Genomic DNA, 26347 nt, shown 5'->3' with positions numbered 1-26347 from the left:
TTTTCCAAGTTAATAAAATCTTTCTTTCTTCATTATAATGCCATTTGTCTGTATTTGCACAGAGTATAAGAATCCTAATGCGCTGTGTAACCGTGCATACACTGATTTTATATGCATGGATTTTATGTCATCACTTATTGTTCTGTTCTCTGCACCCCACCCCTGGGAGACCCGTTACATGTGTCTGTCCCTAAACACACAGCTGAGAGGTGGAGTTCTTTTTCTGGCCGATCCCACAACAGGGGAGAGGTTTACATTACGTTATATGCCTCACTTTCAGTGGGTTCCCAAATTTCCAATGTAGTAAGACCTTTGTTTTGCCAACTCTGTTTGATCCATGGAGACCCCGCCTACAACCAACTAACAAAGACATGGGGAGGAGGAAGAGGACACAGAGACCCCGCCTACAACCAACTAACAAAGACATGAGGAGGAGGAAGAGGACACAGAGACCCCCACCTACAACCAACTAACAAAGACATGGGGAGGAGGAAGAAGGACACAAAGACCCCGCCTACATCAAAAAATAACAACGTCATGGAGAAGAGGAAAAGTGACAGAGAGACCCCGCCTACAGCCAAATAACAAAGACATGAAGAGGAGGAAGAGGGACACAGAGACCCCACCTACAGCCAACTAACAAAGACATGGGGAGGAGGAAGAGGTCACAGAGACCCCGCCTACATCCAACTAACAAAGACATGGGAAGGAGGAAGAAGGACACAGAGACCCCGCCCTACATCCAACTAACAAAAACATGGGGAGGATGAAGAGGGATACAGAGACCCCGCCTACATCCAACTAACAAAGACATGGGGAGGAGGAGAGGGATACAGAGACCCCGCCTACATCCAACTAACAAAGACATGGGGAGAGGAAGAGGACACAGAGATCCCCCTACAACCAAATAACAAAAACATGGGGAGGAGGAAGAGGACACAGAGACCCCGCCTATAACCAACTAACAAAGACATGGGGAGGAGGAAGAGGACACAGAGACCCCGCCTACAACCAACTAACAAAGACATGGGGAGGAGGAAGAAGGACACAGAGACCCCGCCGACATCCAAATAAAGACATGGAGAGGAGGAAGAGGGACACAGAGACCCCGCCTACATCCAACTAACAAAGACATGGGGAGGAGAAAGAAGGACAACAGAGACCCCGCCTACAGCCAAATAACAAGACATGGGAGAGGAAGGAAAAGGACACAGAGACCCCACTTACAACCAACTAACAAAGCATGGGGAGGAGAAAGAAGGACACAGAGACCCGCCTACAGCCAAAAAGCAAAGACATGGGGAGGAGAAAGAAGGACAAAGAGACTCCGCCTACATCCAACTAACAAAGACATGGGAGGAGGAAGAGGACACAGAGACCCGCCTACATCCAACTAACAAAGACGTGGAGGAGGAAGAGGACACAGAGACCCCGCCTACATCCAACTAACAAGACGTGGAGGAGGAAGAAGGACACAGAGACCCCGCCTACAGCCAAAAGAAAGATCTGGAGAAGAGGAAAAGTGACAGAGAGACCCCGCCTACAGCCAAATAACAAAGACATGGGGAGAAGGAAGAAGGATGCAGAGACCCTGCCTACAGCCAAATAGTAAAGACATGGAGAGGAGGAAGAGGGCCACAGAGACCCCGCCTACTGCAAATAACAAAGACATGGGGAGAAGGGGAGGAAGAAGAAGGACACAGAGACCCTGCCTACAGCCAAATAACAAAGACATGGGGAGGAGGAAGAAGGACCAGAGACCCCGCCTACAGCCATAACAAAGACATGAAGAGGAGGAAGAAGGACACAGAGACCCCGCCTACAGCCAAAAGCCAAGACATGGGGAGGACAGGAGAAAGAAGGACAAAGAGACTCCGCCTACATCCAACTAACAAAGGACATGGGAGGAGGAAGAGGACACAGAGACCCCGCCTACATCCAAATAACAAAGACGTGGAGGAGGGAAGAGGACACAGAGGACCCCGCCTACAGCCAAAAGAAAGACTGGAGAAGAGGAAAGTGACAGAGAGACCCCGCCTACAGCCAAATAACAAAGACATGGGAGAAGGAAGAAGGATGCAGAGACCTGCCTACAGCCAAATAGTAAAGACATGGAGGAGGAAGAGGGCCACAGAGACCCCGCCTACTGCCAAATAACAAAGACATGGGGAGGGAAGAAGAAGGACACAGAGACCCCGCCTACTGGCAAATAACAAAGACATGGGGAGGAGGAAGAAGGACACAGAGACCCCTGCCTACAGCCAAATAACAAAGACATGGGGAGGAGGAAGAAGGACACAGAGACCCCCCGACATCCAAATAACAGGAGACTGGGGAGGAGGAAGAAGGACACAGAGACTCCCCTACAGCCAAATAACAAAGACATGGGGAGGAGGAAGAGGGACACAGAGACCCCGCCTACTGCCAAATAATAAAGACATGGAGAGGAGGAAGAGGACACAGAACCCCGCCTACATCCAAATAACAAAGACATGGGGAGGAGGAAGAGGGACACAGAGACCCCGCCCCCTACATCCAAATAACAGAGATATGGGGAGCAGGAAGAAGGACACAGGACCCCGCTACGCCATATAACAAAGACAAGGAGGCAGGAAGAGGACACAGAGACCCTGCCTATATCCAACTATCAAAGACAGGGGAGGAGGAAGAGGACACAGAGACCCCGCTACAGTAAAATAACAAAGACATGGGGAGGAGGAAGAGGGACATAGAGTAATTGGTTCAGGAACTAAAGAGAGAAGGAAGTAGGACACAGAGACCCCGCCTACAGCCAAGTAACAAAGACATGGGGAGGAGGAAGAGGGACACAGAGACCTCACCTAGAACGCCCAATAAAGGCACCCTAGTTGTGCCCTCCCTTAAGCAGCCTATCTCTCTATACGTGACTGTTCTCTTTCCATAGCAGGTCCCACTCTGGAACACACTGCCGCCTTGACTACCTGACCTACGCCTTTGAACCATGTATGAACAACTTCAAAAAGAAATTGAAAACCATGGTTGTTCAAACATGCCTACCCAGAATAAAAACTCACACCTCCTCCAATAAAAAAAAAATAGACCCACATTGCGTCTGTTCCATCTTCCTCATACTGAGGAACCATATGTTGTTATCCTCTCTCCTCGCTCACACCGAGGAGCCCATGTTACTGTAATGTTACTGTTATTTCTCGTCTATCCTATTTAATTATTCACCCTCCTCCCAGTTTTCTAATTCCCTGTTAAAATGTAACTTCCATACTGTACCAGTTTTGATGTAAACTGGCATGATGTCCACAACTAATGCCGGGTATATAAAATGTTTAAATAAAATAAATAAAATAAATCCTACTTACAAAGACATGGGGAGGAGGAAGAGACCCGCCTACACCCAAAATAACAGAGACATGGGGAGGAGGAAGAGACCCCGCTACACCCAAATAACAGAGACATGGGAAGGAAGAAGAAGGACACAGAGACCCGCCTACACCCAAATAACAGAGACATGGAGAGGAGGAAGAGGGACACAAGGACCCCGCTACAGTAAAATAACAAAGACATGGGGAGGAGGAAGAGGGACATAGAGCAATTGGTTCAGGAACTAAAGAGGAGAAGGAAGAAGGACACAGAGACCCCGCCTACATCCAAGTAAAAAGACATGGGGAGGAGGAGAGGGACAGAGATCCCGCCTACAGCCAAATACCAAAACATGGGGAGGAGGAAGAGGGACACAGAGACCCTGCTACAACCAAATAACAAAACATGGGGAGGAGGAAGAGGGACACAAGACCCGCTACAGTAAATAACAAAGACATGGGGAGGAGGAAGAGGGACACAGAGACCCCGCCTACAGCCAAATAACAAAGACATGGGGAGGAGGAAGAGGTCACAGAGACCCCACCGACATCCAACTAACAAAGACATGGGAAGGAGGAAGAGGGACACAGAGACCTCGCCTACAGCCAAATAACAAAGACATGGGGAGGAGGAAGAGGTCACAGAGACCCCGCCTACATCTAACTAACAAAGACATGGGGAGGAGGAAGAGGACACAGAGACCCTGCCTACAACCAACTAACAAAGACATGGGGAGGAGGAAGAGGGACACAGAGACCCCGCCTACATCTAACAAAGACATGGGGAGGAGGAAGAGGACACAGAGACCCCGCCTACAGCCAAATAACAAAGACATGGGGAGGAGAAGAAGGACACAGAGACCCCGCCTACATCAACTAACAAAGACATGGGGAGGAGGAAGAAGGACAAGAGACCCCACCGACATCCAAAAACAGAGACATGGGGAGGAGGAAGAAGGACACAGAGAGTCCACCTACAGCCAAATAATAAAGACATGGAGCGGAGGAAGCGGACACAGAGACCCCGCCTACATCCAAATAACAAAGACATGGGGAGGAGGAAGAGGGACCACAGGACCCGCCTACATCCAAATAACAGAGATATGGGGAGCAGGAAGAAGGACACGAGACCCCGCCTACTGCCATATAACAAAGACAAGGAGAGCAGGAAGAGGACACAGAGACCCTGCCTATATCCAACTATCAAAGACATGGGGAGGAGGAAGAGGGACACAGAGACCCCGCTACAGTAAAATAACAAAGACATGGGGAGGAGGAAGAGGGACATAGAGCAATTGGTTCAGGAACTAAAGAGAGAAGGAAGTAGGACACAGAGACCCCGCCTACATCCAAGTAACAAAGACATGGGGGAGGAGGAAAGGGAACAGAGACCTCACCTAGAACGACCAATAAAGGACCCTAGTTGTGCCCTCCCTTAAAGCAGCCTATCTCTCTATACGTGACTGTGCTCTTTCCATAGCAGGTCCCACTCACTGGAACACACTGCCGCGCCTGACCTACGCCTTGAACCATGTATGAACAACTTCAAAAAGAAATTGAAAACATGGTTGTTCAAACATGCCTACCCAGAATAAAAACTCACACCTCCTCCAATAAAAAAAAATAGACCACATTGCGTCTGTTCCATCTTCCTCATACTGAGGAACCATATGTTGTTATCCTCTCTCCTCGCTCACACCGAGGAGCCATGTTAATGATGTTACTGTTATTTCTCGTCTTCCTATTTAATTATTCACCCTCCTCCCATTTTCAATTCCCTGTTAAAATGTAACTTCCATACTGTACCAGTTTTGATGTAACTGGCATGATGTCCACAACTAATGCCGGTATATAAAATGTTTAAATAAAAATAAAAAAAATAAATCCTACTTACAAAGACATGGGGAGGAGGAGAGAGACCCCGCCTACACCCAAATAACAGAGACATGGGGGAGAAGAGACCCCGCCTACACCCAAATAACAGAGACATGGGAAGGAAGAAGAAGGACACAGAGACCCCGCCTACACCCAAATAACAGAGACATGGAGAGGAGGAAGAGGGACACAAGACCCCGCTACAGAAATAACAAAGACATGGGGAGGAGGAGGAAGAGGGACATAGAGCTTGGTTCAGGAAACTAAAGAGAGAGAAGGGAAGAAGGACAGAGATCCCGCCTACAGCCAAATAACAAAAACATGGGGAGGAGGAAGAGGGACACAGAGACCCCGCCTACAGCCAAATAACAAAGACATGGGGAGGAGGAAGAAGGACACAGAGACCCCGCCTACAGCCAAATAACAAAGACATGGGGAGGAGGAAGAGGGACACAGAGACCCCGCCTACAGCCAAATAACAAAGACATGGGGAGGAGGAAGAGGGACACAGAGACCCCGCCTACAGCCAAATAACAAACATGGGGAGGAGGAAGAGGGACACAAGACCCCGCTACAGTAAAATAACAAAGACATGGGGAGGAGGAAGAGGGACACAGAGACCCCGCCTACAGCCAACTAACAAAGACATGGGAGGAGGAAGAGGTCACAGAGACCCCACCGACATCCAAATAACAAAGACATGGGGAGGAGGAAGAGGACACAGAGACCCCACCGACATCCAAATAACAAAGACATGGGGAGGAGGAAGAGGTCACAGAGACCCCGCCTACATCTAACTAACAAAGACATGGGGAGGAGGAAGAGGACACAGAGACCCCGCCTACAGCCAAATAACAAAGACATGGGGAGGAGGAAGAAGGACACAGAGACCCCACCGACATCCAAATAACAAAGACATGGGAAGGAGGAAGAGGGACACAGAGACCCCACTACAACCAACTAACCAAAGACATGGGGAGGAGGAAGAGGGACACAGAGACCCCGCCTACAGCCAAATAACAAAGACATGGGGAGGAGGAAGAGGTCACAGAGACCCCACCTACAGCCAAATAACAAGACATTGGGGGGGGGGGGGGGGGAGGAAGAGGGACACAGAGACCCCGCCTACAGCCAAATAACAAAGACATGGGGAGGAGGAAGAGGGACACAGAGACCCCGCCTACAGCCAAATAACAAAACATGGGGAGGAGGAAGAGGGACACAGAGACCCTGCCTACAACCAAATAACAAAGACATGGGGGGGGAGGAGGAAGAAGGACACAGAGACCCTGCCTACAGCCAAATAACAAAGACATGGGGGAGGAAGAAGGACACAGAGACCCGCCTACATCCAAATAACAAAGACATGGGGAGGGAAGAGGGACACAGAGACCTCGCCTACAGCCAAATAACAAAGACATGGGAAGGAGAAAGAGGGACACAGAGACCCCACCTACAGCCAAATAAAAGACATGGGGAGGAAGAGGGACACAGAGACCTCGCCTACAGCCAAATAACAAAGACATGGGGAGGAGGAAGAGGGACACAGAGACCCACCTACAGCCAAATAACAAAGAAATGGGGAGGAGGAAGAAGGACACAGAGACCCCGCCTACAGCCAAATAACCAAAGACATGGGGAGGAGGAAGAAGGACACAGAGACCCCGCCTACAGCCAAATAAACAAAGACATGGGGAGGAGGAAGAAGGACACAGAGACCCCGCCTACTGCCAAATAACAAAGACATGGGGAGGAGGAAGAAGGACACAGAGACCCGCCTACAGCCAAATAACAAAGACATGGGGAGGAGGAAGAAGGACACAGAGACCCGCCTACATCCAACTAACAAAGACATGAAGAGGAGGAAGGGGGACACAGAGACCCCGCCTACAGCCAAATAACAAAGACATGGGGAGGAGGAAGAAGACACACGAGACCCGCCTACATCCAAATAACAAAGACATGGGAGGAGGAAGAGAGGGACACAGAGACCCCGCCTACTGCCAATAACAAAGACATGGGAGGAGGAAGAGGGACACAGAGACCCCGCTACAGCCAAATAACAAAGACATGGGGGGGAGGAAGAGGGACACAGAGACCCCGCCTACAGCCAAATAACGACATGGGGAGGAGGAAGATGGACACAGAGACCCCGCCTACAGCCAAATAACAAAGACATGGGAGGAGGAAGGGGGACACAGAGACCCGCCTACAGCCAAATAACAAAGACATGGGGAGGAGGAAGAAGGACACAGAGACCCGCCCTACTGCCAAATAACAAAGACATGGGAGGAGGACGAAGGACACAGAGACCTCCGCCTACATCCAAATACAAAGACATGGGGAGGAGGAAGAAGGGACACAGAGACCCCGCCTACAGCCAAATAACAAAGACATGGGGAGGAGGAAGAGGTCACAGAGACCCCAGCCGACATCCAAATAACAAAGACATGGGGAGGAGGAAGAGGTCACAGAGGACCCCCCCACATCCAAATAACAAATACATGGGGAGGAGGAAGAGGGACACAGAGACCCCCCTACAGCCAATAACAAAGACATGGGGAGGATGAAGGGGGGACACAGAGACCCCACCTACAGCCAAATTAACAAAGACATGGGGAGGAGGAAGAGGGACAACAGAGACCCCGCACTACAGCCAAATAACAAAGGACATGGGGAGGAGGAAGAGGACACAGAGACCCCGCCTACAGCCAAATAACAAAGACATGGGGGAGGAGGAAGAGGGACACAGAGACCCCGCCTACAGCCAAATAACAAAGACATGGGGGGGAGGAAAGGGGACACAGAGACCCCGCCTACAGCCAAATAACAAAGACATGGGGAGGAGGAAGAGGGACACAGAGACCCCGCCTACATCCAACTAACAAAGACAAGGGAAGGAGGAAGAAGGCGACACAGAGACCCCGCCTACAGCAAAATAACAACGACAAGGGGGGGGGGGGAAGAGGGACACAGAGACCCCGCCTACAGCCAAATAACAAAGACATGGGGGAGGAGGAAGAGAGACACAGAGACCCCGCCTACAGCCAAATAACAAAGACATGGGGAGGAGGAAGAGGGACACAGAGACCCCACCTACAGCCAAATAACAAAGACATGGGGAGGAGGAAGGGGGACACAGAGACCCCACCTACAGCCAAATAACAAAGACATGGGGAGGAGGAAGGGGGACACAGAGACCCCGCCGACATCCAAATAACAAAGACATGGGGAGGAGGAAGAGGGACACAGAGCAATTGGTTCAGGAACTAAAGAGAGAGGAAGCTATTTTAGATTTAATTCTTAATGGAATGCAGGATTTGGTGAGAGAGAGAACGGTGGTGAGGCCACTTGGCAATAGTGATCATACCATGATCAAATTTGAACTAATGACTGGAACAGGGACAATACATAAATCTAATACTAAATTTTCAAAAGGGAAATTTTGATAAAATGAGGAAAATAGAAAAAAACTGAAAGGTGCAGCTGCAAAGGTTAAAAGTGTACAACAGGCGTGGATATTGTTTAAAAATACACTCTTAGAATCACAGTCCAGGTGAATTCCATGTATTAAGAAAGGTGGAAGGAAGGCAAAACGATTACCGGCATGGTTAAAAGGGGAAGTGAAAGAGGCTATTTTAGCCAAAAACATCCTTCAAAAATTGGAAGAAGGATCCATCTGAAGAAAATAGGAAAAGGTATAAGCATTGTCAAGTTAAAATGTAAACATTGATAAGACACGCGAAGAGAGAATTTGACATGAATTTGGCCATAGAGGCAAAAACTCATAATAAAAACTTTAAAAAAATATCTGAAGTGAAAAATCTGTGAGGGAGTCAGTTGGACCATTAGATGAATGAGGGGTTAAAGGGGCACTTAGGGAAGATAAGGCCATTGCAGAAAGACTAAATTAATTCCTTGCTTCTGTGTTTACTAATGAGGATGCTGAGAAGATACCTTTTTCAGAGAAGATTTTTAAGGGGCATGAGTCAGATGAATTGAAGCAAATCACTATGAACCTGGAAGATGTAGTAGGCCAGACTGACAAACTAAAGAGTAGCAAATCACCTGGAATGGATGGTATGCATCCCAGGGTTCTGAAGGAACTCAAAAATTAAATTTCAGATCTATTAGTTAAAATTTGTAATTTATCATTAAAATCATCCATTGTACCTGAAGACTGGAGGGTGGGCAATGTAACCCCAATATTTAAAAAGGGCTCCAGGGGTGATCCGAGTAACTATAGACCAGTGAGCCTGACTTCAGTGCTGGGAAAAATAGTAGAAACTATTCTAAAGATCAAAATCGTAGAGCATATAGAAAGACATGATTTAATGGGACACAGTCAACATGGATTTACCCAAGGGAAGTCTTGCCTAACAAATCTGCTTCATTTTTTTGAAGGGGTTAATAAACATGTGGATAAAGGTGAACCAGTAGATGTAGTGTATTTGGATTTTCAGAAGGCGTTTGACAAAGTTCCTCATGAGAGGCTTCTAAGAAAACTAAAAAGTCATGGGATAGGAGGCGATGTCCTTTTGTGGATTACAAACTGGTTAAAAGACAGGAAACAGAGAGTAGGATTAAATGGTCAATTTTCTCAGTGGAAAAGGGTAAATAGTGGAGTGCCTCAGGGATCTGCACTTGGACCGATGCTTTTCAATATATATATAAATGATCTGGAAAGGAATACAAGTGAGGTGATCAAATTTGCAGATGATACAAAATTATTCATTAGCAGATTGTGATAAATTGCAGGAGGACCTTGTGAGACTGGAAGATTGGGCATCCAAATGGCAGATGAAATGTAATGTGGACAAGTGCAAGGTGTTGCATATAGGGAAAAATAACCCTTGCTGTAGTTACACAATGTTAGGTTCCATATTAGGAGCTACCACCCAGGAAAGAAATCCAAGCGTCATAGTGGATAATACACTGAAATCGTTGGCTCAATATGCTGAAGTAGTCGAAAAAGTAAACAATGTTAGGAATTATTAGGTAGGAAATGGTTAATAAAACAGAAAATGTCATAATGGCTCTGTACCGCTCCATGGTCCTCGAATACTGTGTACAATTCTGATCGCCGCATTTCAAAAAAGATATAGTTGCGATGGAGAAGGTACAGAGAAGGGCAACCAAAATGATAAAGGGGATAGAACAGCTTCACTATGAGTAAAGAGGTTATGGCTGTTCAGCTTGTAGAAGAGACAGCTGAGGTGGGATATAGAAGAAGTCTACAAAATCATGAGAGATCTTGTATGGGTAGATGTGAATCGGTTATTTACTCTCTCGATAATAGAAGGACTAGGGGGCACTCCATGAAGTTAGCAAGTAGCTCATTTAAAACTAATTGGAGAAAATTATTTTTCATTCAATGCACAATTAAGCTCTGGAATTTGTTTACAGAGGATGTGGTTAGGGCAGCTAGTATTGCTGGGTTTAAAAAAAGATTTGATTACGTTCCTGGAGGGGAAGCCCATTAATTGCTATTAATCAAGTTGTCTTAGGGAATAGCCACTGCTATTAATTGCATCAGTAGCATGGGATCTTCTTAGTGTTTGGGTAATTGCCAGGTTCTTGTGGCCTGGTTTGGCCTCTGTTGGAAACAGGATGCTGGGCTTGATGGACCCTTGGTCTGTCCCAGCAGGGCAATTTCTTAACAAAGACATGGGGAGGAGGAAGAAGGACACAGAGACTCTGCCAGCGTTCAGAAAAAGAAACATGCAGGCTGATGCAATATTGGGTGCTCAGGTTATCGTGACGCTTAATATGCAGTTGGACGTGTGTTTTGGACGTGCTAAACTTACGCCCAATATAATACAGGGATTAGCACGTCCAAAATGAGTGTCCAATCGAGCGCCTAGCTAATAGCGCTAATCACATGCAAATTACATGTAGATGAGGCTATTAGCTGTTACCCACAATGCCTAAAATTGCTGCACGGCCAAAGAGCTCATTTTAACGTGGTAAATTTAACACCTGCCCAGGAGTAGACGCCAAACCATGCCACGCTTAAGGGCTCATGAAAAAAACCCATAAATCCTGCTTTCTGTGATTCCTGCTATTAGTATCATCGGGTTACAGTAGAAGGAACCACAGAAAGCAGCATCCCCAAGTTCTGGCCCAACTGAAAGAGTGAATAAATGAACATTAAGTGTCAAGCACCTAATATTAATTTATTTAGACCTTCACTTACTGCTGATTGGTCCATTCACTATCACATGTCAGTGAATAGACCAATCCCCTTTCAGAAGGCTGTCCTGACAGAGGTTTGACCTTTCACTGAAAGGACCAATCGGGAACAGCCCTGCCGGGGGTGGGATGGAGAGGGAGCTCCGGCCAGGCTGTTGTGGGCACACAGCCACTGCTCCTGGGTGCCTGATGCAGAGCGCTAGGGATGCACAAATTACCCATTCTGCTCATCTGCGTATTGCATCAAGCGCCCAGGAGAGGTGGATGTGTGCACATTCAAGAAACGCGTGCCCAGATTAGACGCATGTTTTTTACACGATGATATTGCATCAGCCTGATGGAGAGGAGGAAGAGGGACACAGAAACCCTGCCAGCGTCCAGATTTATTTATTTATTTATGGCTTTTTTTATACCGATGTTCAAAGGACATCACATCGGTTTACATGAAACAGGTGGAGAAGCAAAACGTAAAATAGAAACTGTGCAGTACATAAAACGGAACATAAGGCAAACTAACAGATAGAACTGGATAAGGACAAAATAGATATATAACATTATAACATTATTAACTTGGAATTTACAGAGTTAATAAATACAGCTTTGTGGTTGGCAAGGGCAGAGAGCAGGGGAGGTGGATTATGTGTATGCTTGCTTGAAGAGCCAGGTTTTTAGGTTTTTTTCTAATTTGTGGGAACAGGGTTCCAGCCGCAGGTCCGGTGGCATATCATTCCAGTTTGAGGGTCTTGCTATAGATACTGCTCTTTCTTTTGTGGCAGTGAGGCTGGGGGATTTAGTGAGGGGTATGTGTAATGAGCCTTTGTATGCAGATTTGGTGGGTCTAATGGAGGTATGGAAGTGAAGGGAGTTGTTGAGTCAGTGGACGTCATGGTTATGTAGTGTCTTATGTATGATAGTGAGATTCTTATAGCGAAGGAGCTTGGGAGCCAGTGGAGGTCTCTAAGAACGGGTGATATGGTCCTTTCTGCGAGTGTTAGTGAGTACTCTAGCAGCGGCATTTTGTAGCATTTGTAGTGGTTTGGTGGTGGCTGAGGGGAGACCTTGCAGGAGGGAGTTGCAATAATCTAATTTGGAGAATATTATGGCCTGGAGGACAGTGCAGAAGTCATTAAAGTGAAGGAGGGGTTTAAGTTTTTGAGGACATGAAATTTGTGGTAGCATTCTTTATGGTAGAACTTATGAACTATTTGAGGTTCAGTTGGTTATCTAGTATAACGCCAAGGTCTCATACATGGTGGGAGATAGGAATTGTGGGAGGAAGGGTGTTGATGTCAGTGGTGGTCAAGGTGTTGGGATTGCATGATACAATAAGGAGTTCAGTTTTGGAGGCATTGAGGTTAAGATTAGAGAGGAGGTGGGTGATTGATGCTAGGCAGGTTTGCCAGGTTTCAAGGGATTTAGAGATGGATTCAGTAATGGGGATACGGATTTGGACGTCATCCGTGTAAATGAAATGAGTGAGTCCTAGATCAGAAAGAAGATGGCAAAGAGGTAACATGTATATATTGAAAAGGGTAGAGGATAGGGAGGAGCCTTGGGGTACACCTCGAGTTAGGTTGATAGGTTCAGATTCGCTGTTACCAATTTTGACTGTGTAGTGTCTATTATCAAGGTAGGATTTAAGCCAGTGGAGGGCGGTTTAGGAGAATCTTGTGGCTGATGGTGTCAAAGGCGGAGGAGATGTCTAGCATGGCAAGAATGTAGGAGTGGCCATTATCCATACCTTTAAGGAGGGTGTCAGTGAGGGCGATTAGGAGAGTTTCAGTACGGTGGAATTTGCAGAAGCCAAATTGAGAGGGGTATAAAATATTGTGTTTTTCAAGGTGATCAGAGAGTTGGATGTTTATTATTTTTTCCATAAGTTTGGCTAGGAAGGGAAGGATTGAAATAGGTCAATAGTTGGTCGGTTCAGAGGGGTTGAGATTAGGTTTCTTAAGGATAGGTTTGACGATGGCTTGTTTTAAAGAGGAGGGGACGTATCCAGAAGAGATGGAACAATTGATGATACCGGCTAATGGTTTGGATATTAGGTTGGGGATTGTCAGGAGGTATTTAGGGGGGATGGTATTGGTGGGATGCGCTGCAGGTTTAATTTTCTTTAGGAGGGTTTCTATTTCGGAGGAGGAGGTGGGCTCAAAGGAGTCTAAGGTCGCATGATGGATTTTAGCGGGTATGTTTGAGAGGGTGGTGGAGGGAGGAAAGCTGGAAATAAGCTTAGATATTTTGTCGTGGAAAAAGTGGGCAAGGTCATCACACATGGTTTTGGTGTCGTTATCAGGGATAGGAGGGGGAGCAGTTTTGGTGAGGTCGGAAACATAGGAGACGAGGACTTTGGCGTTGTATTGGAAGTTGTGAATTCTGACAGCGAGGAAGTCGCGCTTGGTGTTAAGGACAGAGGTTCTGTAGAGGGTAAGGGCGATTTTGTATGAGGCCTGTAAGGTGGAGGAGGGATTAGTGAGCCATTTCTTTTCGGTGTTTCTTAGGTCACGTTTAATTTTTTTTAGTTCAGGGGTGTACCAAGGTTTTCTAGAGTTGTGGGAGGGGTTTAGTTCTTTGGTTGTTAGGAGGCAGATTTTGTTGGCAATGTCGTTGGTAATTTTGTTCCAGTTGGAGAGGGCAGATTCAGGGTTGGATAGATCGAGATCGTTGAGGGTGTCAGTGGGGGATAGAATTAAGTCGTCTTTGGAGCAGGGTTTCTGAATTGGATGGTAGTGGTGAGTGAGTGATGGGAGATAGGTGTTTCAATAAGGAGAGGTTAGTTTTGATGAGGAAGTGGTCAGACCAAGGGACAGGGGTGCAGATAGGTATCTTGGTGGAGAGGATGTGAGAGTTGATGAAGATTAGGTCTAAGGAGTGGCCTGCTTTGTGTGTAGGGCTGGTTATAATTAGTTTAAAGCCCATGGCGTTGATTGAGGCTAGGAAGGCTTCGCAGGAAGGGGATGGGGAAATGGCGTCTACGTGGAGGTTGAAATCTCCAAGAAGGACGGAGGGTATGTCCATATTGAGATTGTCAGCAATAAATTCAATAAGGGGAGAGGCGTTGTTTTCAAGGAGGCCTGGGGGGAAGTAAACAAGGCGTATTTGGAGTTCTTTGGATTTGAAAAAAAGAATTTCAAATTTGGGGGAGATATGGACCGTTTGGGATATTAGCCTGAGTTCTTTTTTGGCAGCTAATAGGATACCTCCTCCTCTCTTTTTGAGCCTGGGTAAGGAGTATATGTCATGTAAGTGAGTAGGGAGTTGATTTAGAGGGACTAGGTCAGAGGGTTAAGCTAGGTTTCAGTTATTGCACAGATGTCTGGATTGTCATCAAGAAGGAGGTCATTCAGTATGGGTGTTCTTAATTAGGGATTTGGTGTTGAAGAGGATAAAAGAGAGGGCTGTGAGGCCAAGAAACTGTGTCAGGGGGGATAACATGATGGGGATTAGGGATCTTGAATGAGAGGAAGGATTGTACGGGAGAGGTTTTTAAAGTTGCGTGGGCAGTGTTGGAGAATGGGGATCGGGAGGGTTGACATGACTGGAGATAGGGGTATAAAGGCTTTGGAGGGCGGAGGTACAGGGGAGAGTAACAGAGACGTGGGGAGGTGGAAGAGAGATACAGAGACTCCATCAGCAAATGTTTCCTTTCTATTTCAAAAAGCTCCCAGCGGTCCCAGTTCTGTCCTTTGGAAAGGTTTGCTCCTCCTACTGACTGTTTGCTGTGAGTAGTAGGCACCGCTCCCACGTTCACCCCGCAGCCCCACACTGTGAGAACGGCTCTGGGAGGGATCTGCCCATTGCTCTCACGCGGCTGCAGCCATGCACCTTGCTCTGTACGTTGCCCTGGACAGAGGCAGTTCTGAGGGGGGCTGAGGGCCAGGGATGGCACAGGTGCCCAAACAGCTCTCACCTCCAGTTTTATGGGCACTGAAGGGCCTATCTGAGGGTGAACAAGGGGTTGCTGATGCCAGTGCTCACGAGCCTGGACATTTCAGATTTTTGGACCTTTTCGGTATCCGAGCTAAAAAAAACAAACCCATTCCTCCATCACTGGTACAGCTACAGATGCTTCTGTAAAGAGAAGGGCAGCCCAGGGAAGGAGGAGGTCACGGATTTCTCAGGAAACGCAGACACAGAGGAAAGACAACTGAAGAGTTAAGAAGGATTTTTTTCCTAATCAAGCAATCGGCTTCCAACACAAGGCCAGGAAAGCCATTTTGGCCAGGTGCACTGTGGGAACTCTGCTCCAACCCAGCCTGCACCAGCTCCCACCTCACCTTCTTCTAGGACTGTGTCACACCAGTGAGATCCCAAGACAGAGAAGGTCCTCCTTCCAAAAGCAGAAAGGGGGATAGCTGGGGGAACAGTCTCTATCCCTGAGCCTCCTCTCAGTAACCAGCAGGGCGGAGTTAGGGACCTCGCACCTCAAGTGCAACAAACAAAGCACAAAGCCACGCAAGCTTGTGTTAAAATGTGGCTTCACCACAACAGTTAACTACAAAAGAGAGAACCAGGTGCACAGGAGGGCGAAAGCAGCATGGGAGGCAGGTTAGTCAGAATACTGGCCAATGGCCTGCACAGAAAGATCTTCCAAAAGCAAAGATTTTAGAAACAAAGGGAAGGAAGGCCTGTATGGTCCATCCCTGAATACAGCACACATTTTGGGTAAAACACTGCACCGCATCCATTATATGGGAACCAATGGCGCCATCATGTGGCCACTCTGCAGATCACAACAGTATATTTCCCCCAGGTTTCACCTTCCCTGCTGGATTTCCTTGTAGAGGGCCAGCACTTCCAGGTCAGTGTGGCACACACCCTTCATTACTAGAGTCTGCAATTCACTTTAACCGAAAAGACACACAGAACTGAGAAGTGGGGAATAATATTTAACATATGTGATTTAGTGGCAGTGTTGTCAGGGATCTTTTGCATAGGGAAATAGTACTGAGGAGGTGTGAATGCCCCCTTTCCTCTGCTCTGCCCCAGGTGACCTGCCCCTGTCTCCATTACCTGCCGCAGGTTGCGTGTAACCTTGACATCATGCCAGCTGTTGTCGTTGAACTTCCCGTTCACGGGCTCCACGATGGCCTCAAAGGCGCCGGAGCCCAGGTTGATGACCAGGGAGACAGCGCCGTCTTTCAGCGCCAGGTTGACGTAGTCGGCGGACTTGCCCGTGTGTAGGATGAGGCCGTTGCGCTGCCAGGTCTTGAAGGAGAGGGTGATCTCGTCACTGCTGCTCTGGATGGGGTTCTGGGACAGGTCGTAGCACAGGTACTCTGAGCCACGGAACGTGGCAACATTCTCTTCCCTTGCTGCAGGAGAGAGGGAGAGAGAGAGAAAAGGCACAGGATGGTTAGAGACAGAATAAAACAACCCTCGTGCGCAGTGAATAATGCTTGGGGCATAGCAGCTCATCATTCCAGGACTGAGAAAGGTAATAGTCATGACATGAATAAAAACCACCTTAAAGGTATCCCAAAAGCACTCTACAGTCGCAGCGGATCAGAAACAGGAGCGTGCAATCACCTCTGAGGTGTAGCACCTCCATTCATTATGAAAGTGTGATCTTGTCTCTGGGAGAGAGTAGGAGTCATTGCACCCAGGACAAAGGAAAATGTTCTTATGACCCTGGCTTCCCAATTTCCAGCCCATTGCTCTGTCTATATATTTTTTTTTTACCTTGCCCTGGCCCCTTTGTGCTTTCAGCACCAGGAGGAGCACAGCTACCTGGGGGGATAATTCCCTCCCCACTCATGGCATTGAGAGTCCTCCTTCAGGAGCCCTGCAATGGTGGCCCTCAATCCGGCCACTAGGTGTCACTGTTGTAAACGAGGTTCCCACCCCCTAGGGCTGTGAATGCTCCCTCTCCAGTACTCCTAGCCCCAGCCAGCCCAGGGAGGGAGCAGAAGACATGACCTGGGTGTTAAACCCAGTTCCTTTGCATGACAGTGTCACCCAGGTTGTCCCTGCTCTTATTTTAAATGAGGATGGGCTGAGGTGAGAGCTAGGAAGGCTGGGGTGAGAGCTAGGAAGGCTGGGCTGACATCAGGTCTCCGTGTCGCACAGGGTCATGGTGCACATCCAATCAGAGTGTGGTAAGCTTAGGTGCCCAGCTCTGCCAGGGAACGACCTTGGGCGCGTTATCTGCCTCATGCTAGGAGTGAGCAGCCTGCTGCAGCCCAGGCGGTGATTGTGAGAAGCTGCCTGGGGGCTTCTCCACTGGCTCCGGCTGAGGCAGGGAAACCAGAACTGCATCTCTAGTTACTCACTGGAGCCCCTGCCCTCAGCAGCGGCTGGAGGAAGCCACGGGTCATGAGGCAGGATCGCTGTGCCCGCGTACATCCTGGGTGCTGACTGCTCCCCATGTGGCGGGAGGAGGGCTGTGCGTGAAATGGTGAGATCTTTGTGTATGGCCATGGAGGGCGGCAGTGTACAGAACCACACAGAGCTGGCCACATACAGTGCCACGGAAATGTCGCCTGCGCTTCCTGGCCCTTTGGCTGAGACTGAGAGTTTTCTAATACAGGGGGAGGGAAATTCACACCCTACTCCCCCCCCCCCCCCCACCCCAGTAAGGACCATAGCCACAAGCTTCCTGTTTCAAAGAACTAGTAATAATGTGCAACGTTTCCCTCAGGGACTGCTGCCTTTCCCGTGCTGGGCAGAGACGGGGGAATCACAGAAGAAACAGCTCACAGAACAGCTAGAATCAGTTTGCAGGGTCCTACCGTTTATTTCCATAGTGCATCTTTCATTCAGGCAGCACGTTTCAGTGCTCTGCCATCAAATCATTTCATGAATGCATGGGCAGCCACCTCTGGGGTGGATCTCAATGCTGTTGCCTTCAATTCTGACACAAAGCATAATATGCTCTGAAGTGCCAATGCAACTGTTTTATTATTATTATTATTATTATTATTATTACATAATGGGGTGTTGGTGTGGGGGAGGGGGATGAGGGGGAGATAGGGAGAGAAAGTGACAATTTCAGCAACACAGAGACTCAGAGCTGCTATTACACATGTGCCTCAGGGACAGGTCCGAGGGCAGTTTGTTCAGTATTATCACACCTGATATTGTGCCACAGTCAGTAGGAAAGCTTTGACTTTCTCCTGATGATACTAAGATCTGCAACAGATTGGAAATGATAAACGGAGTAGAAAGATAAGGCATGTATAAAAAAGCTAAAGGAATGCTCAAGAGTTTTACAATTGCCCCAGTGTCAGCACTGAAATAACAATATCTCCTGCAGTGCCACAGCTCCCCTAGCTTTGCACTGCAGTATCAGGTCTGTAAGGACAGCGCCTCCTGCAGTGCAGTACCATTCCTAACTCTGCCATACAGTGTCAGCTCGGGAAGGACAGCGCCTCCTGAAGTGCAGTACCATTCCTAACTCTGCCATACAGTGTCAGCTCTGGAAGGACAGCACCTCCTGCAGTGCAGTACCATTCCTAACTCTGCCATACAGTGTCAGCTCTGGAAGGACAGCACCTCCTGCAGTGCAGTACCATTCCTAACTCTGCCATACAGTGTCAGCTCGGGAAGGACAGCGCCTCCTGCAGTGCAGTACCATTCCTAACTCTGCCATACAGTGTCAGCTCTGGAAGGACAGCGCTTCCTGCAGTGCAGTACCATTCCTAACTCTGCCATATAGTGTCAGCTCTGGAAGGACAGCGCCTCCTGCAGTGCAGTACCATTCCTAACTCTGCCATACAGTGTCAGCTCTGGAAGGACAGCATCTCCTGCAGTGCAGTACCATTCCTAACTCTGCCATACAGTGTCAGCTCTGGAAGGACAGCGCTTCCTGCAGTGCAGTACCATTCCTAACTCTGCCATACAGTGTCAGCTCTGGAAGGACAGCGCCTCCTGCAGTGCAGTACCATTCCTAACTCTGCCATACAGTGTCAGCTCTGGAAGGACAGCGCCTCCTGCAGTGCAGTACCATTCCTAACTCTGTCATACAGTGTCAGCTCTGGAAGGACAGTGCCTCCTGCAGTGCAGTACCATTCCTAACTCTGCCATACAGTGTCAGCTATGGAAGGACAGTGCCTCATGCAGTGCAGTACCATTCCTAACTCTGCCATACAGTGTCAGCTCTGGAAGGACAGCGCCTCCTGCAGTGCAGTACCATTCCTAACTCTGCCATACACTGTCAGCTCTGGAAGGACAGCGCCTCATGCAGTGCAGTACCATTCCTAACTCTGCCATACAGTGTCAGCTCTGGAAGGACAGCGCCTCCTGCAGTGCAGTACCATTCCTAACTCTGCCATACAGTGTCAGCTCTGGAAGGACAGCGCCTCCTGCAGTGCAGTACCATTCCTAACTCTGCCATACAGTGTCAGCACTGAAATAACAATATCTCCTGCAGTGCCACAGCTCCCCTAGCTTTGCACTGCAGTATCAGGTCTGTAAGGACAGCGCCTCCTGCAGTGCAGTACCATTCCTAACTCTGCCATACAGTGTCAGCTCGGGAAGGACAGCGCCTCCTGCAGTGCAGTACCATTCCTAACTCTGCCATACAGTGTCAGCTCTGGAAGGACAGCGCCTCCTGCAGTGCAGTACCATTCCTAACTCTGCCATATAGTGTCAGCTCTGGAAGGACAGCACCTCCTGCAGTGCAGTACCATTCCTAACTCTGCCATACAGTGTCAGCTCTGGAAGGACAGTGCCTCATGCAGTGCAGTACCATTCCTAACTCTGCCATACAGTGTCAGCTCTGGAAGGACAGCATCTCCTGCAGTGCAGTACCATTCCTAACTCTGCCATACAGTGTCAGCTCTGGAAGGACAGCGCCTCCTGCAGTGCAGTACCATTCCTAACTCTGCCATACAGTGTCAGCTCTGGAAGGACAGCGCCTCCTGCAGTGCAGTACCATTCCTAACTCTGCCATACAGTGTCAGCTCTGGAAGGACAGCGCCTCCTGCAGTGCAGTACCGTTCCTAACTCTGCCATACAGTGTCAGCTCTGGAAGGACAGCGCCTCCTGCAGTGCAGTACCATTCCTAACTCTGCCATACAGTGTCAGCTCTGGAAGGACAGCACCTCCTGCAGTGCAGTACCATTCCTAACTCTGCCATACAGTGTCAGCTCTGGAAGGACAGCGCCTCCTGCAGTGCAGTACCATTCCTAACTCTGCCATACAGTGTCAGCTATGGAAGGACAGCGCCTCATGCAGTGCAGTACCATTCCTAACTCTGCCATACAGTGTCAGCTCTGGAAGGACAGCGCCTCCTGCAGTGCAGTACCATTCCTAACTCTGCCATACAGTGTCAGCTCTGGAAGGACAGCGCCTCCTGCAGTGCAGTACCATTCCTAACTCTGCCATACAGTGTCAGCTATGGAAGGACAGCGCCTCCTGCAGTGCAGTACCATTCCTAACTCTGCCATACAGTGTCAGCTCTGGAAGGACAGCGCCTCCTGCAGTGCAGTACCATTCCTAACTCTGCCATACAGTGTCAGCTATGGAAGGACAGCGCCTCATGCAGTGCAGTACCATTCCTAACTCTGCCATACAGTGTCAGCTCTGGAAGGACAGCGCCTCCTGCAGTGCAGTACCATTCCTAACTCTGCCATACACTGTCAGCTCTGGAAGGACAGTGCCTCATGCAGTGCAGTACCATTCCTAGCACTGCCCTGTAGTGTCAGCATTATGTGCACAGAAGAAAGCAAAGGAATAAGAGAGAAAGGTTATAGTTAATCTTTATTCTGAAGCATTTTTTAACTTCCAAAAATCTAAAGGCAGTGGAGGTAACAATTTCTGAGAAATTATTTTCTTTTAAAGTCAGATTCTCATTATATAACAGTGTTTCTAAATTAAATGTTAGATTGTGTTTTTTCTTTAGTCTAAAAAGTAAAAATGCAAAAAAAACCCCCCCACTCCCAGGAACCTCATGTGAAAAAGTGAACAAGGATGAGACAGAGCTAGGATGTGCGGGAGATTGGCAGCTCTGAACTAGAAAGGCACGTGTCCTTCCTGCTGCAGTAACATAAATCTACCAGAAGGGGTCTCTCCAGCTGTGCCATGCTCAACACTTCAAACAGCAGCGACTTCTGAGGAACTGCGGGAGGACTTGTGACACCAGGAGACTGGGCTTCTAAACGGCAGATGCAATTTAATGTGGACAAGTAATGCACGCAGGGAAAAATAATCCCAGCTACAGGTGCACGATGCTGGGTTCTGTGATGAGCGTCACCCCCCAGGAAAAGCCCCTCAGGGTTTTTGTAGACAATACTTTGAAATTTCCAACGCTGTGTGGCAGCGGTCAGAAGGGCAAATAGAGTATTAGGGATTGTTTGGAAAGGAACAGAGAAGAAAACCGAGAATATCATAAGGCCTTTGTATAGATTTTTGGTGCGACCGCCCTTTGAGTACTGTGTGCAGATCCAGTCACTCCCATCTCAAAAAGACACAGCGTGCACAGAAAAGGTAGAGAGAAGGGCAACAAAAACGATAAAGGGATGGAAAAGCTTCTTTATGGGGGAAAGGTTAAACAGCTTAGGGCTCTTTAGCCTTGAGAAGAGATGACTGAGGGGGGGGGGGGGCATGATTGAGATTTATGAAATCATGAGTGGAGTGGAAGGGGTAACGGTTATTGATTTTTTTCAAGTGTCACTCGGAGAAGGGGCACTCCATGAAACTAGAAACCGGCAGATTTAAAACAAATCTTCCGGCAAGAACCGTACATCCTGCCCATCTCAGACTTCCAGCTGCTCCTAGCGTAAAACCGCTGGCTCCGTTGCAAGAAACGTGCATTCGGGCCCTGTAACCTGCAGCACCAGTCTTATGGAACCTTTTACCAGATAAATGTTTTGCAAAAGATTTAACGGGTTATTATATCAGGAAGTCTTCCCATAAATCGTAGGAAGGGCGCACAATCAAGCGATGGAGTATCTGTTGCGTAAGGGAAAGTCCATAAGCACTTATTGGCCAGGTGGACTTGGGAAAGCCAACGCTTCTCCCTGGGAGGGAAACAGCTCAGTTACATGGGACCCGCACTGGCCACCGTCGGAGGCAGGATGCCGGGCTCGATGGGCCTTGGTCTGACCCAGCCTGGCACTTCTTATTTTCTTATCACGCTATGATAATGATAAGGTGGGCTTACCTCTGCTACTCTTGCTTCTTTTAATGTACCACTAGACGTAATACAGCAACCTGTTCAAGCGAAGGGTTTAACTTCCTTTACAGATATTAATTCTGAGGAAACAGAAACAATTATATCTTGAGTCCAAGCCAACGACATGTTGGCTCGATCCTTGGACCTCTAGGCTAGTTAAGGATGCTAAAGTTGGCTCATTGGGCTTGGTGAATGTGACCATTAATACGGCCATAACTCAGCTGAAGGATGCACTTCTTTGTCCACTTTGGACCCACATAATGATAATTCATAATGACTATCCTGTCGCCAGCTTGTGATTGAAAGGACTGAGTTAAGGCAGCTCCAGCAGCCTCTGGACGATGTAACTGGACAGTTGTCAGTCCGGTTTTTGCTCCGGAGAGGGCTTTGAGGTCTCTCTTTGATGAAGTGTTGCACTATTCGGGCAAAGGCAGAGACTCGGTTATAGAACTGCTGGATCTCTTAATGCCGCCTTGGACACTTATCGCAATCCTGTTAGGCTGTGTGTGGCCATGTGGTGTCCAGGATAGGATATGGCCTTAACCTGGCTCAAATTCTTCTTGTCAGGGTGCTTTCAGGGGGTTTCTATTCAGTGATCACACCCTTTCATTGCAAGTCAGGCTGCTGCCCTCTCGCTCTCTCTTTCCAATACATACATTGGACCTTTAGCTGATCCAATTAGATCCAAAGGGTTCCAGGTCCGGTACGGCTTTATCTGGAACAGGAAGTGTAAAGCAAGCTGAATAGCCTTACCAGAATCTCGGACTGGATGTCCCAGGGCAAACTGAAACTTAACTCACAAAAGACTGAGGCTCTTTAGATCAGGAAAGCTGGAATAAAAGCCTGGTCCCGTCCTGACATCGGAGGGCGCAGTAATACAAGTGATCGTAGGCTCTGGGTTGGCCAGGATCTTTCAGGCGGCAGAGGAGGTAAAATCTTGCTTCTTCTTCTTGCCTCCACCAACTGCACAGCTACGTCCTGTGCTAGAGAGAAAAGAAGTAGCCACTCTCATTCTCTCTTTAATCACAATTAAACCAGATTATTCCAATCTCCTATTGGCCAGCACCTGCAAAACCTTCCAAGGGGTTTAAAATGCAAGCGCCCACTCCTCCTCGGCAGTGGGTGCCTTGCATTGGCCTCTGATTGAATTTCAGAGCAGGCTTATCATTTTAACCTGCTGAATGATGCAGCCCCTAGGTACGAGGACCCCGGGATCTCGGAGTGAAGCTCTTCTACGCACTCCTTCTGTTAGGGAGGCAAAGCAGGTGGGCACCCACCACAGGGCGCTCCTTCCACTGCTCCCAAACTTGTGGAGCTCCTTAGTCAGCTCCTTCAGAGGGATCCATGATGCTGGCACCTTCAGGAGACCGCTAGCATCGGCTTTTCATACATTCTGGGGCTTGTAAGTTACCCACTTTCTGTTGGTACTGTGGGCTTAAGCCTGGCATCGCGCGTTGATTTGCCTGCGAGGGTTTTGAAGCTCACTTTGGTTTTTACTGATTTCATTTTGAGCTGCGGGCAGCTGGTTGGTTTGTGTTTCGCCTTCCTTCTGTGTGGGAACGTGTGCCACTGCTCCGTGTGTTTGTTATGATTGTTCAGTGTAGAGAGGTCGCACCGTGAGGTGCCCTGAGCACTTTCCCCGACGTAGCGACTAATTAAACTGAACCAAATAAATAGAAAATAAAGCAGACAAGCAGATTCTTGATCCCTGCTGCTGCTGCCCTGGGAGGAGGTTGCAGCCGGGCACCGGGGTGGCACGGCGTTTTCTGCAGCAGTGCACACTGGCTCTTTCTGCAGGGAAGGCGTGTGCTTCATTAATCCAATCCAGTCCCAGGGACACCTTATCAACTGCAGCCAGCAAGAGCTGCTGAAAGCCGACCTTTCATTTCCCTGTCAAAAGAAACAGCAACACATGCACACACACTCCAGTCCCCTTGTATGGTGGCACGGCGGGGCTTACTGCAGCTTACGGGCTACAAGGGGCATAGCGTGACTTAACCTCTACCCTGCTTTATAGCAAACGAGGCCCTTTGAGCCTGCACGGTCAGTAAACCTGGGGCAAGACCCTCTGCACGGGACACATTATGTGCATGCTAACATCACACGGGACATACCGAGAGAATGGAACAGAAAGAAGCTTTCACCTGGTCTTCTCATTTCTACCTACCGTCTCCTTCAGCTGTCTATAAATCCCTGCATCTATTTTTATTTGCAGTGCGTCTGCTCTAGCTCTCTCGCTATATATATATCTGATGTATTATTATCTCTAATGTACCCACTTATGGGCAGTGTATCTCGCCGTCAAGTACCCAATGTCAGTACTTATCCATACTGCATCTACAATAGCCACCCAGACCTGCCACGTGGCTGCTCCCGAAGGATCATTTTACGCCAATAATGGGTATATAACCCCCTCTCCCCCCCCGTGGATTTATTTCTACGAGATGGAAATTCAAATTCCAACACTAGACAAAGGTCTCCTTCTATACCCTGGGGCAGCTACTTGCAATATTTATATATTTACTATGTATTATACACTTAGCATTTTTATATGCATCCATGCTACCCTATATATATATATATATCTCTCAATCACACTACCCAACTACCTTTATCTCCATAGTGTCTATGCCCTGCTCTTTACTGATCGGGGTGGGCATGGGGGTGGAGGTTTAGCTTCTTTGTCTGTTGTGATATCGTTTAGTGGACTGACACAAAAGTAATGAAAAAGCATTGTAATACAGGACTTTTTCAAGGCTACTTAGATTTCCTCTTCAGATGTACAGGAGGCTGAACATGACTGAACACATTTTTATTCAGCCAAAAGTGTGTTAAGTATTTTTAGAGGGGTAAATCAGCCTCACGCAGGATATGCGCATAGAGTTACCCAAGTCTCGGTGACTTCCACGGAGCACTTGTTCCATGCCAAGGACTGACGGAGCAAGTCTTGCAATTGCACACAGTGTACCTCGCTGCTTACCTGGACCATGTGCTGATTCACAGTGGTAAGTTACTAACCTGTCTCCAAAGAGCTCTGGAATCCTTGAGAAAAGCTTAATTGTAAAATTTAGGCAAATGTAGAAAAGGAAAGCTCTTGGGTTAGGGCAAGCTGCTGGCAGATCCCTAGCCAGCGCAATGCCATGTGGGGATTGAACCTGGGTTCAGTGCTGAGCCTGGATCACAGGCAGTGCTTGCAGCTCTCTGTGGGGGCCGGGGGGAGCCTGGGCCATTGTTTAATATTGACATCTAGTGGCCACGCGCGGGGGGGGCACATGTACCAGCTTCAAGAAGGAGCCAAGGACTCTCTCTGTGATGACTGCACGAATCCTCCAGGTATCTGGGAATGAAGAATCAGGGTCCCATAGCCTCGCAGAAGCCAGTTATTCTTGTGTCCGTCGGTTCCCGACGCCCTTTCTCCGCCCTCCTTACCTCTTTGGCGCCTCCCTCTTCGCCCGCGGGAAGATTGGCTGCTGCGGTGTCCTTCTGCCGAGGTCCTCCGGCGTCCCCAGACCGGCTAGACGCTGCAACCCGCCATGTTTCCTGGAGGCCTAGGGGCGCGCGCATGGCCCCGACTGAAATATCGGCTATGGCGGAAACCTCGGGGGCGTCCCCCGAAGATGACGTCACCAGCGACGGATATTTAAGGTCTTAGGTTTTGCTAACACATGGAGTTAGCAAGGAATGACTACGGACTTGCTTCGACTTTCCAAGCTACTCTGCCTCCACGAGTTAGCAAGGGTTACTCTACATAAGCTACTCTGCCTCCTCGGACTTACTAGGGGTACCCGCTCCTCGGGGGCCTCGCTCTCTC

General features: G+C 48.4%; 1 protein-coding gene across 16 annotated transcripts in view; it reads right to left on the bottom strand.

Annotated features, from left to right (window-relative positions):
* NRXN3 (neurexin 3) overlaps positions 1–26347 on the bottom strand; it is a 2187333-nt gene that overhangs the window by 1651476 nt on the left and 509510 nt on the right. For 9 of the 16 annotated variants that reach the window (XM_029597682.1, XM_029597681.1, XM_029597685.1 and 6 more), the window contains one exon: positions 16434–16731. In XM_029597682.1, coding sequence (XP_029453542.1) covers positions 16434–16731 — 298 coding nt within the window. Of the gene's footprint in view, positions 1–16433; positions 16736–26347 lie in introns of all 16 variants that reach the window. The other 7 variants (XM_029597679.1, XM_029597677.1, XM_029597678.1 and 4 more) reach the window with 1 other exon arrangement.

The sequence above is a fragment of the Rhinatrema bivittatum genome, chromosome 4 (assembly GCF_901001135.1).
Source record: "Rhinatrema bivittatum chromosome 4, aRhiBiv1.1, whole genome shotgun sequence".
Classification (NCBI taxonomy): Eukaryota; Metazoa; Chordata; class Amphibia; order Gymnophiona; family Rhinatrematidae; genus Rhinatrema; species Rhinatrema bivittatum.
The sequence above is the reverse complement of the archived record's forward strand: the minus strand, read 5'-3'. Positions and strand labels throughout refer to the sequence as shown.